General features: G+C 38.1%; 1 protein-coding gene across 3 annotated transcripts; it reads left to right on the top strand.

The window, feature by feature from the left end:
* Positions 1–634: 634 nt before the first annotated feature.
* On the top strand, positions 635–13,635 carry mapre1b (microtubule-associated protein, RP/EB family, member 1b). 3 transcript variants are annotated; one of them, XM_054609335.1, is made up of 7 exons: positions 635–854; positions 4,000–4,130; positions 4,895–5,040; positions 7,059–7,260; positions 7,373–7,482; positions 7,674–7,826; positions 9,035–13,635. In XM_054609335.1, exons 2-7 carry the CDS (start codon positions 4,010–4,012, stop codon positions 9,083–9,085), a joined length of 783 nt encoding a protein of 260 aa, XP_054465310.1. In that variant the 5' UTR covers positions 635–854; positions 4,000–4,009; the 3' UTR covers positions 9,086–13,635. The 3 variants fall into 3 exon arrangements, with proteins under 3 accessions (XP_054465310.1, XP_054465309.1, XP_054465307.1); XM_054609334.1 differs by having other exon boundaries at positions 3,997–4,130; XM_054609332.1 differs by having other exon boundaries at positions 635–797; positions 9,035–13,634.
* The last annotated feature ends 238 nt before the right edge of the window (positions 13,636–13,873 follow it).

Raw genomic sequence — 13,873 nt, 5'->3', positions numbered from 1 at the left:
TAATATTTCAGTTACTGTGGATTCTTTACTACTGTTTTTTAATTGCTCATTTGCTTATTTATAATACTTATTTTTGATCTTGTTTTTTTACTATGTCTCTTGTTTGCACTATCCTCTATGCTGCTGTAATCCTGTAAATTAGTCCCGCTGCGGGACTAATAAAGGATTATCTTATTTTATCTTATCTTCATAGTTTGGATGTCTTCAATATTAATCTACAATGTAGAAAAAAAAAACCCAAAAAAAAAAAGAAAAACCATTGAATGAGAAGGTGTGTCCAAACTTTTGACTGGTACTATATATATATATATATATATATATATATATATATATATATATATTATTTTGACATATGATATATATATATATAAAGGTTATGTAGTTCAATGATGTGCATAAAGATAAAAATAACATATATTATATATATGTTATTTTTATTTAAGATAAAAATCTTTATTAAGATAAAAATAAAAAATAACATATATGTTATTTTTATTTTTATCTTTATGCACATCATTGCACTACATAACCTTTATTTTTATATATTTTTATTGTGTTTCTAACTCTTTATCTATATTGTCCTACATTCATTAAAGACGTATGTTCTAATCACGCTCCACCTCTACGTCACGCCGTTCTTACGTTTAGGCGTTACCTCCTGGTTACCCAGCTCAACCCTGACGTCAACAAATCGGTTCTTCCGCTGCCGGTAGAGAGAACGTGATCTGCCAAGAAGAAGAAGAAGAAAAGCAGAAGTAGCTGTAACATCGCATCAATTACAGATAACAGATTTACAGGCGAGTCAAATAATCAAATCATCGTGTCCAAGATCTTTGAAAGCAAACCCCCTCCAGGTATGTCTAATGGCGCTGGAACACGGTGTCGTATAGCGTCGTTAGCCGGCATGTGAAACGGCAGCCGGCGGAGGAGGCAGCTAAGCTCTGCTAGCAAAGGTGCTAGCTTGTGGCCAGCAGTCACAAGCTAGCAGTTCGATTGCCAAGGAAACGGTTCGATTGCCAAGGAAACCAGCCAGGGCGAGGGTTCGAATGTGTAACCGTTGGTTTGTTGCGCTGTTCGATGAAGCGACGGCAAGGCACGCGCCCCCCCTCCCCCGTTCTGAAAGCCAACCGCTCCAGCAGTGACAGGCTAACGTGATCTAGCGGGCTGCCCGGTGCGTACAGGGCGGGGGAAACGTCCCAATACCGAGCCCACTACAGCCGCTGACACACACTTGGCGAACTTGTAGCTACACGTTAGTCGCCAAATTAAACTAAACGGCAAATTATGTCATCAAATGTCTTGTTTGAGCAGTTAACTATACATATACCACCAGTCTGCTGGGCAGCTAAGCTAGCTATGTAGCGAGCTAGCTTAGCTGGTCAGTCGGCTAACTGCAGCTACCGTTATGTTGGAGCGTCGCACCGGGCCTGGTGGAGCTAACAGGGGTGTGAGCTAAATGTGAGCTAACAGGGATGTGAGCTAAATCAAGATTAAGATTGTTTTGTTATTGACACAAACAAATGAGCCTCATTTCATTTAACCTAAGACTTTTAAAAATCTAAATTCAAGAGACTAGCTAGATAAACCACCTGCTCTTATTACTGTAATATACATATTAATGCATTGTGTTTGTCACCTTAATGTTGGAGCTCATTTGAATGACATTATACATACAGTACCAGTCAAAATAATAACACACATATATATATATATTAGTACCAGTCAAAAGTTTTGACACACCTTCTCATTCAATGGTTTTTCTTTATTTAAAAAAAAAAAAAAAAAAAAAAATTCTACATTGTAGATTAATATTGAAGACATCCAAACTATGAAGGAACACATATTGAATTATGTGGTAAACAAACAAATGCTCAACAAACCAGAATATGTTTTATATTTTAGATTCTTCAAAGTAGTTGAATGAGAAGGTGTGTCCAAACTTTTGACTGGTACTGTATTGCTTGGTAGATTATTCTGTAATAATACATAGTTTTTGAATTTATTTACAATTTGGTTGATTAAAAGTTCAACATTTGCCTCAAAAAATACAAGGCATAGTAAAAGTATAAAGTAGTATAACATTGAAATACTAATGTAAAACACAAGTACCTCACAATTGTACATAAATACAGTAGTTGAGTAAATGTACTTGGTTACATATTAAACCAAGAAAATTATCCACTGTGAAAAATAACAAACAGATTGACTACCTACGATATGTTTTATCTCTAGTACATTATGAATAGTGTTGGCCTAGATTATTTACTGGTCTGCTTTGAATCCACTCGGTACATTTTGAATGAAAGTGTTTGGTGTTTTTTGTTTCTCTACATCTGACAACTGTATGCTCATGTAGAAGCCATTATTTTGGCCATTAAATATGTGAAACGGAGGCAAAAAGGTAACTAAGAGTCATGAAACCTAATATGGTCATTCATATGGTTGAATATGTTTGCCAACACATGACAGCATGATTGCTTACTTAAAGTGTAATTTACATGTAAAGTCATCTACCACGATCAGATTCTTTGTTCATCCAAATACAAGAGTTGACGACATCTGAAGAGAAACTGAATTACTACAAGGTCCCAGCTAGTACTTTCAGCTGTGGAGGAAACAACTGGCCTGGTCTCACCTGGAAATGAGCCACAGCGGGGGCGGATGAGGGTTGCTGCTGCAACCAGAGACCTTTTTTGGGATGTACATGTTTGTGGTTAGTGGTGCAACGGATCGTAAAACTCCCGGTTCGGATTGCATCATGGATCAGATCTCAGATAGGATCAGTACAAGGGAAAAAAAGTGAGGAAATATAAGGTTTAAGGATCCCTTATCAGTTGTTTTTTTTGCCGCTGATGCTAATTGCAGATCACTGATGATACAGATCCCTTAGTTGTTTGAGTATAGCAGCTGTTCTTCAAGGCTCCAGACTTAATATATTTCAGTCAGGAAACCATCAGGAAACCATTAAATATTCTTAATGTTATCCTTTTACTTTTTTTTTGTGTGTTTTTTTCTACATAAAAAAACACAATTCAAATGATAATAAAATAAAAGGTTATAAGTTATTTAAGTTTCTCACCAACACTACATTTTATGAGATTACATTTGCACACATCATAACCTCATAATTTACCTTAGCCCAATATTCATTTTCACTAAACAGAGCCTGAACGCATCATAACGTAACTGTACAGAACCTCAGTTCTCCTCCTGTCAATTTAAACACGGATTGGTTATTTACAATGTAACATCAGAGATTGGAGACTAGAGCAGCCTTACCCCCGATGTCCTGATCGCATATTTTACTGAATATTGGAAGATAACGATCATCAGTAAAACTATTCATCTAAATGACTTGTGTTTAATATTATGATGTTACCTAGAGCTGTAATGATTAGTTGATTAATCGATTAGTCGATTCATTTAGATAATTATTGCTTAAGTGCCAGTAAATTACTGGTTCCGGCATTACACATGTGAATATTCGCTGCTCCTTGTTATGATAATGAACTAAATATTACAAAAAGATCATTTTTGCTTTGAGAAATTGTGAATGCCATTTTTTGTACTATATTCTTAAATTTCATAGCTTGGATAATTAGTCGAGAAAATATGCTGTTAATGAAAGTAATCGTTATTTAAAGCCCCAGTGTTGCCACAAAATAAATTGTTACTTATTACTTTTTTATTTTTTTATTCCATTGTTTATCTGAGAATTGTGTCTCCACAAATAATTTCTGAACTAATAACCACAGTTGCTTTGCAGAAAAATGTGCATTTGGCAGTTGTTAATCATGCTATTTACAAACCAGTTTATAGTGAAACATTCCTCATAATGATGACACGGCATCAAGGATGCATTTGAACTCTCTGGTCACCAGCTATGTGCTGGTACATTTGGATGCGACCACTTAGTTTGTCTGCTCTACCATCCACTGAGAGATAAATCAGTCCTCATGTAAATTAGTCTCACACTTGTTCTCTCTTCTCTGTCAGCAGGTGACCGACAATGGCTGTGAACGTGTACTCAACCTCAGTGACCAGTGACAACTTAAGTCGTCATGACATGTTGGTCTGGATCAATGACTCTCTACAGATGAACCTCACCAAGATAGAAATGTTGTGTACAGGTAAGAAATGTCTTTATTAAAATCGTACTCTTTTTATTGGAGGATGTTTCTTTACCAAACAGTTTTCAGATAAACAAGAACATTTTAATTTTCACAGGTTGCAAACTAAACACAGTGTGCTTATGTTTACTGTCTTAATAGGTTTCATTTTTTGTTTTACCAAATTGATGATAGATGTCCTGATTTTATTACATGAGCATTAGAAGCCTTGCCCCTTTTTATTAGATACAATATTTGACCTCCATCCTCAATTGCAGCCCTTTTAAGAAGTGGATAAAACCACCTGCATCGCCCTTGCTGCCAGATACATTGACTGACTTAGGTTCAAAGAGCGATGGAGGCCAATAAGAAAATGTTTCCTATTGCTTCAACCCCATGAACCGATATTTCTCTCTCCTTCGTTTCACACCCATCTGCCTGTGCATACATGTGTTGTACTTCTGCAGATTGTCTGTCTGGACTGTAAATATCCAAGCAACCAGTTCTGATGTGTAATTGAAAGGCATGTCAGAACAGCATGTGCAGGCACAGCTTGCTTTAATCCCATGTGGACAGATACATAAGTGACTACTGTTTGCTCTCTCTGTTGAGCTCTATTACCATAATTTTAATTTCATAAGTTCCTCACTCTACATGTTGCTCTTTTATTTTTCTCCCTTATTTTGAATATTCGGCGCACACTGAGTCCTTTTTATTTTGCTCTATTATGCATTAAGTGGACTATTGATGTAATCTTTTTTTGTTTTATTATTTTAATTGTCAAGGTGCCGCATATTGCCAGTTCATGGACATGCTGTTTCCCAACTCTGTGCCTCTGAAGAAAGTTAAATTTGCTGCCAAGCTGGAGCATGAATACATCCACAACTACAAGCTTCTGCAGGTTTCCTTCAAAAAGATGGGAGTCGACAAAGTAAGTAACATCACACACAGTTATTGTACTGCATTCACATGTCAGTTATGAATGACATGATGCATCCTACGTAAGTGCATGAGATCTGAATATATATTAAAGAATTTCTGATATTAGACCTAAGGGCACTTGTTGTTGGTTGACTTCACTTTTGAGGGCTTTGGGGCAAAAATGTAATTTAAAAAAACAAATATTTGAATGTATTTCATAATATGCAGCCCACGTATGCGAAATGTTCATACAGCCTGAAACCTGTGTAGATGCCATGAGCAACAGTGATAAGAGCCTGTGATGCAGGAACTGTACAAGTGGTTTTCAAAACAACAGGATCAGGATCTGTCTATGGTTTTGTTTGCCTCTAACATGATGTGCACCTGTTTTCTGCATCTCTTGATCTGACCAGCTCACTGTGGATGCATTTATTACCATTTTACCTTTTAAAATATTTAAAATGAGTCCAAACAATTTGTTGATGATTAGTTTGCATTTGGTCTAAGTTAATTGGAAACCCGCACACTTTTTCCTTTGGTCGGGAAAACGCTACAATTATACTCACTATACTCCCCCATCTTCTCACACACCCTTTTTTCACCGTAAAAAATAATCAATAAAGGCAACATTGCAATAGTGTATTAAGAATGGTACAACACTAAATATTTCTTTTTTATCTTATTTTAACTGTCAAAACTGTGCTACTGAGAGAACAGGAACCAAAATGTTCTGACTGTTTATCACCCTGGCTGATTGTTAGATCGGACTATTACTACCTTTTTTCCGAGCAGTTTCATCAGTCGTCCCTTACTGGTATGAAACTCTTGTAGATACTGTCATCCTTTCCCAACCAGCTGAGCTGCCTCTGCTGATCTGGTCATGAGTCATATTGTTGCAGAACTACACATTGAAATTAGCAAGAAAATTAGTATATTTTCTGAGCCCTGTTTTGTCCACTGGAAACAAATACTCAAGGTTCAGTTGACCTGATAAAAGCATACGAGTTATATTTCTATTTAACACATACTGCAGCTGCTGCCTTGTGAAAAGGCATGTATGTTTCCTTTGTTTCCATTTTATTCTTCACTATCAGAAGAGCAAGTGAAACTATTGTCATTTCTTTGAGAACACACCTGGACACTTCATAAAGCCTTGATATTAACAACAAAGATTGAAAAGGGCAGGGCAGATCCTTCTTAGTCATCATTTGTGTTTGGACTGTACATGCAGCAGCTTGCAAGTCTATTGACAAAGCTGCCATCATTAATTCATGTTTCAACTTCCTTTCTTCTTGCCGTCCATTTGTTTTAAGTCGTCATTCTATATCTGTGCTGTGTTTGAAATGCCTGGACAGTCTCGACTCGTTGATCCGTGTAACAGAAGCTTGAGCATGTAAAGCACATCAGTGTATTCATAGCTGCTCGGTTATAATCCCCAGCATTGTGGCTGCATCATGGACTTTGCCCTCCTGCATGCTTTTGTGTATTGTCTCATGATGTGCTTTTCCTCTATTGCTGAGTAACTGGGTTTACTGCTGACATCATTTATTTTTTGCTGCTGCTCTCCTCTCTTCGGCTTTGTGTTAAATGTACGTGCCAGTACTGAAGACATTTTTGGGGGCCTTGATTCCTACACAGTCCATACATTCTTTGTACTTCATTTTATTCAAGAAGTTCAGTAGCTGCCCTGAGTCAGTGTCGCAGTAAAGGATGTCTCTGTGCAGCTGAAAGAAAAAAAATGTTACGTTTTCTCTACCTGATCTGACACTTATCAGATGAACTACTTAAGTGTCATTTTTTTTGTATGTCTGTAATGAGTGGCATAGCTTATTGTTTTTCAAAATATAACAAATACTAAATAATATTTAAATTCTACAAGATCGGAAATGGCATTGTCCATAGAAATTAGGCCTTACCTTGAAAAGCTGTTAAATCTTAATCCTTGAAATGAAATGTTATTTAGCTAGAAGCAAGCATGCAGGCGCCTGTCCAAACACCCTGGTTCTTAGTCTCTCCTTTTGCTTCCAGATCATTCCAGTAGACAAACTGGTGAAGGGGAAGTTCCAGGACAACTTTGAGTTTGTCCAGTGGTTTAAGAAGTTCTTTGATGCCAACTACGATGGGAAGGAGTACGACCCAGTCGAGGCGAGGCAGGGCCAGGATGCCATGCCCATCCCCAACACTGCCATGTCTGCTCTCACCAAAACCCCTAAAAAGGCCCTAAGTCAAGGTCAGAGCTCTGATTGGTCTAGTGGTTCAAACTGTTTGAAATCAAATAGAGAAATACTGGTAAGTTCTAAGTTTTTCTCTTGTTCAAAGACTTCTTTTTCTTCCGTCTTCAGCTCCTCAGAGGCCACCTGTTGCCAAGGTAGCGCCCAAGTTGGCCCATGTCAGTGCAAGGAAGCCAGGGATGGGAGGAGGCGACGAGGAGAGGGCGGAGCTCATTAATGAGGTCGGCACTACAGCAACAAACAAAAAAAACAGCTCTGTTCAATCATTATTCAAATGTGAAATAATGTTACTTCTACAAGTGATTAAACTTAAATGAGCTTTATTTGTGTCTTCGAAAAGGACATGTAAATGGAGTCACCTGATAAGTAGAAACTAAACTTAATGTTGTGTTGGTCTTTTTTCCCCCAACAGATGGAGGGCCTGAGATCTACCATTCAGGACATGGAGAAGGAGAGAGACTTTTATTTTGGTAAGCTGCGGAACATTGAGCTGATTTGCCAGGAGAAGGAAGGAGAGGGCGACCCCACGCTGCAGAGAATCATCGACATCCTCTACGCCACAGACGTGAGTTGTCATCCCATTTAAGAAATGAAGCTCAGTGATGTGGTCATTTCTGAATGGCCAAAAAGTCTTTAGAAATTAAAATGTCAGTATTTTGTCAGACAAGTAATTGAGTTCTGTTTTTGTTATTTTATTTGTCAATAAATGCCACAAAAGACCCAAACCGACACTGAATCAACTACTAACAGGTGTATGTGCATCACAGCCTGTCAGATCTTGGTGACATGTTCCTTCCTTACCATGATCACACATGCACTGCAGTGTATTTTGACTCAATCCCACATTCACCGCCCTGCTGCCCCAAATAATCACGCCGCTGAAAATAGAGAAGTGTTTTGTAAAGAAACATGTCTTCTGTAAGAACCAGTGAGCTTGGAGCTGAAAACCACAGACAGGAGGTTAGACAATGTTGAGGGACGGACTAAGACATTGTTGGTTCTGGTCATTTCCTGTGATTTATTGACATCATAAAAACACTAAAACATCTCCCTCCTTATTTTTCTTTCCTCAAAAATAAACTAATAAATTCAATACATGTGAGTTCAACACCAGATTAAAGCCCATTTGCTCTGCTGTTAACTGCTGATGCCGTTGTGAATTCCTGCAGAGGAATGGCATGCAGCTCGCTGGCTGAGGCTGAAAGTTTCAGTGGTACTCGACTGACTGGCTGCTATTTACCACACCCTTATGTCACTTGAGACCTGCACTATTGGTTGAATGATCTGAATGTATAATGCTTATCTTGTTATTTTGGCTTTCATTGCTCTCGTATCGTGTTTTTTTTTTAATATTCTAATATTTTTTTAATCAATACTTCTCTGTCTTTTTGCCACTTTAACACCCGATTTGTAGTAGAGACCAGAAATGTTATATAGAAATCATAATTAGAAACATGTTTATTGCCAAGTAGGTTTTCACATACAAGGAATATGCCTTGGTGTTGAACATTGTGAGAGAAGAATAAACAATTCCTGCCAAACTCATGAGACATGAATATAAAATGGAAATTTACAATAAGAGATTAATAAAAAGATTAAACTTTTTAAGGTGAAAACAGCTGTGCAGTGTTTTTGAAGCAATACATTCCTCAGTGTGGCTTGATCGCTGAGCCACACTGGAAGCTGGAAGTGACTACATTTACCAGAATGCCTTGAGTGCAAGTTTCTGACCCCCCCCCCCCCCTTCCATCTCTCTCTCTCTCTTTTCTCTAGGAGGGTTTTGTGATACCAGACCCAGATACTGAAGAGCCGGAGGAGTTTTAATCAAAACTGCAAGCAACTTTTCACTTAGATGCTCTGGTATACAAACCCACCTCGAGATCTTCTTCAAGCCAAGACAGCCAGTTTGGTTTTATATCCAGCACCAAACCTGACCTCGACTTGTGCCCCACCCCATCCCAAACACCTAACATCTCCTGAACCTGCCGTACTTCTTATTCTAGCCTTCCGCTGCCGTACAGCTCAGCTACATTTTTCAAGAAACATCCTCTACCAATAATCATCAAAGCCTCGGTCACGGCCTCTTCAGTCTCCACACCTGTCAGTCTGCGAGAGCTTCAGGCCCCCACCCCTCACCTGTAATCCCATCCTTCCCAAAACCAGATCGTGCAGTACATATCTGGTTTTTGTAATGGACTTGAGTGTGAAAAACACGGTGATGTTCTCTCTCTGTGTGTGTGTGTGTGTGTGTGTGTGTGTGTGTGTGTGAGTGTGTGTGTGTATATGTGTGTGGTTGTATGTGTTTAAAAATCAAATTGAAACAAATCAAACGTGAAGAACCTCCTCTGAAGGACCCGGCTGTCAGAACTGCAATCACTTTGTCCCAAACTAACCCGGATAGTTTGTTTTTTGCCTGATGGCCCTGCAGCCATTTGTGCCTCTCCTGTTGACACTGAATTTTATTTGGAGTGAAATGCTTGCACAGAAGTGAAGGAAATGTAAAAAGGAAAAAAAAATGCACACACATTCCCATCTAGAGCACGAAGTAGGCGTAAGATTTGGTATGTTTGCTAGCTGGTCCCAATTTTAGTTATGCTAACATAGAGTTTGGGGTTTTGAAATGGTAAAAAAAAAGTTAAACTTCATCGAGCCAGAAAGCTTTCAGATCCATCATTTGCTAGTTTGATGTAGCCGATATGGTTTTAAGCAAAATTAAATGAGGAACAAAAACTTGTGGGCCGCACACGTCGACACTGAAGGGCTCAGGGTTTAGTCTGGGACAAGGCAACAGTCAGGGCTTCTTTTGGCCTTTTTTCCACCAAGGATGCATCCTGATTTTGTTCTGTTAAGCTTCAGAAGAGCTTTTGTAAATGTATGCTACTGTTTTATCACATTTCTCCCCCTCACTCCATTTCACCTTTTTTTTTTTTTTTTTTGTTGGTTTCCTCTGTTGTATGTTTTGAAAAGGGTTTTTGGGCACCTGTCAGTCATGATCTCAACTTTTTCTATTTCTTTTCGACCCGCTCACTCAACCATCACTCTGTTGGAACGATTTGACTTGTTTCGCATATGTAGAAGTGTTGCTGTTTTTTGTAGCAGATCAGTCTTTTCTGTTTCCACCTCCCACATGCGTCCACTCGACCTCGTTGTTCACGTTTCAGGCTTCTTAAATGTGCAATTATTAACTCCGGGAAAGTGTCTTTCTCTTCGTGTGGATGTGAGATGGCGGCCTTTTGAGCAACATGCCAATTTTTAGTAAAAAGTACAACAACAAAAAGATTTACAGTGATTGTTTTTGAATGTTTTGACTTTTTGGAGATCCTATTTTGTAAGGCCATGCACTGTTTTTTATACCAGTGGTCCTTACTCAGGCTCCATCCAATAAGAATAATTCTTGATCCAGAGCAGCCACATTACAAACACTGTGAGCTCTGACTGTGGCTGATCAGTGTGTGTGTGTGTGTGTTCACTAAATGTAGCCGACCAGCGTCGCAACCATCGGCTTATCTTGGCAAAGCATATTCTTTTTTTGGGAACGCAAGACAGGTGTCTTTTTCCTCTTTCTGTCCCATTTCCACTCCCCGAATGACCAATTTTAATACTAATATTGTATATTGTGGATCTGATTTGAGACCATTTGTTTTCCACTGTATATTTGTACCTTATTTGAAATAACACAGTTATGGTGATTCTACACAAACTGTTAACAGCAAAGGTGTTGTTATTGGAATACATAACTTTATCAATGGCCTTATTCATAGCATTTTTCTTTTCATAAGAAAAACATTTTTCATAACTTTTTTTTATTTTACATTAATGTAAGTCTGCTGTTTTGGGCAAATGTGTGTAATGTTAGTCCTATTTTAATGTGTTCTAAAATAATAAAAAACATTGGAGGTATTTTGGACATAAACTGAGATGTGTCAGGGTGCAGCAGACCGCTTGTCTTCCATCTAATGCCTATGAAGCAAAAGAAAATAATATATATTGGACATTATTTAAATTGATTTTAAGGATTTCTGTTGAATTATTTGGTTTTCTTGCCACGAGTTGAGGTGAAAAATTCGAATGTGTTTTCCCAGTGACATAAATGTAACACAGCTGCAGACTTGCTAAATATATTCTGCAGAGTGAAATCAACAATCAGTCAGGTTGCTGAGTTGAGCATATTCCTCATTGGACAAACATATCAGAGCTGCTCTCCTTCAGTGAATCAGACGTGCAGTTATTTAGTTTTTAAGTGTTTCAGTGACTTGACTGAGCAAACACTGCCATGAGGGTTGAATGTTGAACGAACACAATCAGAGGGTGCCTGAATTATTATTTTTTTGTTTTCTGGTCGTTGCCTTCAGTAAGACCACATCGGAAACAAATCTACTCTGACCTTAAGAAATTATTTCCAAACCTTACCTTTTTTCAGAATGTATTCTTACTCTTACTTGACACTCCAAAGAATAATTTGAAGGATATTCTTGTTTCTAAATTTTTAAAATATGGTGATGTGCAGTTACCTATTTTTTTTGTCTCTGCACTGCAGCACACAGGGGTTCAAACCAGCAATGAACTTTAGGTCAAAGGTCTACTTGACTTTCAGAGGTTTTACATCCATTTTGGGTGGACAGTAGGACAGGTTGCCTGTTTTACTCGCAGCCAGCCTGTGTTTTGACAATGCAGGAGGAAAACCCCCCAAAAAATAAGCTGCAAGTGAATCTGGCTGAAGTTTAGGCCTGATACACATTATCAATGTGTCTGTTAATGCCCGAGGGACTTCAGAGGGTCTTAGGACTGAATTTGACCAAATATTAAAAATGATTGTTGGTCATGTAAAACTGGGGATCTGTGAACAAATAAAACTCCCTTTCCTCTGCTGTTCATCTTAACATGGAAGTAGCCTCACAAGAAATTTAAGCTGAAACAGAACAAGTCCTTAATTTCAAATCTTATGTGCTGTAGTACAGAGACGAAACAACAAAAAATGAGATGACAAATGACAAAAGCAGGGTTTCCCAAAATACTTCTTGCTGTCAGGATGTTTTGCCCTCATTAAAGCTTGTGAAAAGAAAATTTACTGTAAATTAAAAGCTACAATTGTGGTTATTAGGTCTTTAATGAGTAGCGCAACTAATGAACATTTTCATCACAATTAATCTTTTGACTATTTTCCTGATTAATCGATTGTTTCCTCTATTTTCAGTAAATGGGGTTTCACGAAGTAGTGACAATAATTCTTCAAATTCAAATTTAGGCACAAAGTAACTCCTTATTAACCTTTTTTTGTTTTTGTTTTAAGGTATTCTGGTAGACAAACCTGTTGATGTTTGTTAGGTGAGTCAATGCCAAGACAAATCGTAGCAAACCAAGGACAAACACACTGCAGGACGTTAACATTTCCCTCTCTCTGTTCACTGTGAGCCCTCTGTCGACAGAACAGCAGCTTTCTAGCGTTTCGAGCAGTTCTGACTAGTGTGTGCTGTCGAGCCTCAGTGGAGAAGTGCTTTTTGTTATGCAATGTTAAAGCGGGAGCAGATGTCCCCCTTTACATAGTGGCCTCTGTGCTGAACCCAGTGCCAATGTATCCTCCTCCTCCCTCCTCTAACAGTCTGTGTTTATTACAACTGTCATCACTTGGGTCAGTTGTCAGGTGGGATTTGTTACAAAATTAGATTTTTCATCATGTCAGAGGTTTTTGTCAATTGTCTGGTTTTCCTGAAAAGTCACTGGAGGTATTTGTGTGTTGACTCCTCTCTGGTTTAATGGTGGTGGTAAAATGTGTTATTTTGAGTGTTACTGAGGAGGACTGTGTTGTGTGTTTGATATCAAACTCTGGTACAAGAAGTTTTCTTGGACCTCAAAGAGTTAATGTTCAGCAGGTTTTTTGCCACTCTGGGGATCCATAACTATCTCTCAAGTAATCATGACTGGTTTAAATCCTCATGTTTCCTTTATTGATCCCCAGTTTGTCTTAAGTGATAAAGCACCATGCAGGGGTGTGTTTTTGTTTTATGAAAAAGGCGGAGCAAAGTGAAATAATGGCTTTAAAGGTAACGGTGGTACTTGTGTGACCTCTAACCTTTTCCCTGTCAACAATCAGTGCTGATTAAGCGATTACCCCGTGAGTCTCTCTCCTCTCTGTCTCCTGTTTCTGCTGGACTTTAATGTGTTTGTTATACTCCAAAAAAAAACCGTTTTTCTTCAATCAAGTTTGGTACAGACAATAAAACAGTATTTCAACTTCAGCTCTGGACTGTTTGTTTGTCCTGATTAAATCTCCAAGTTTCTGTAAATGTTTTATAGACACCAGCAGTGTGTCATAAACGTGAGGTTTCAAGTATTCAGATCCTTTGGTTTAAGTACTAATACCACACTGAAAATACTCAAAGACAGGAACAAGTCCTGTACACAAAACTTTACTTAACTTAAAGTATGCATCAGAAAAATGCCGTGAAAGTACTTACAGTAAAAGTATTGATTTTGTGGTAAAATGTTCCCTGTCCATGTTTTACTATTATATATATATAAAGTTTCTGGATTAATATTATTGCTGCATAATGTGTATGTCGTATTTTACTGCTGTATATGTTTTAAATCCTTTATTTACTGTTGGGTAGTTAA

Source organism: Anoplopoma fimbria, chromosome 12, assembly GCF_027596085.1.
Source record: "Anoplopoma fimbria isolate UVic2021 breed Golden Eagle Sablefish chromosome 12, Afim_UVic_2022, whole genome shotgun sequence".
Classification (NCBI taxonomy): domain Eukaryota; kingdom Metazoa; phylum Chordata; class Actinopteri; order Perciformes; family Anoplopomatidae; genus Anoplopoma; species Anoplopoma fimbria.
The sequence above is the reverse complement of the archived record's forward strand: the minus strand, read 5'-3'. Positions and strand labels throughout refer to the sequence as shown.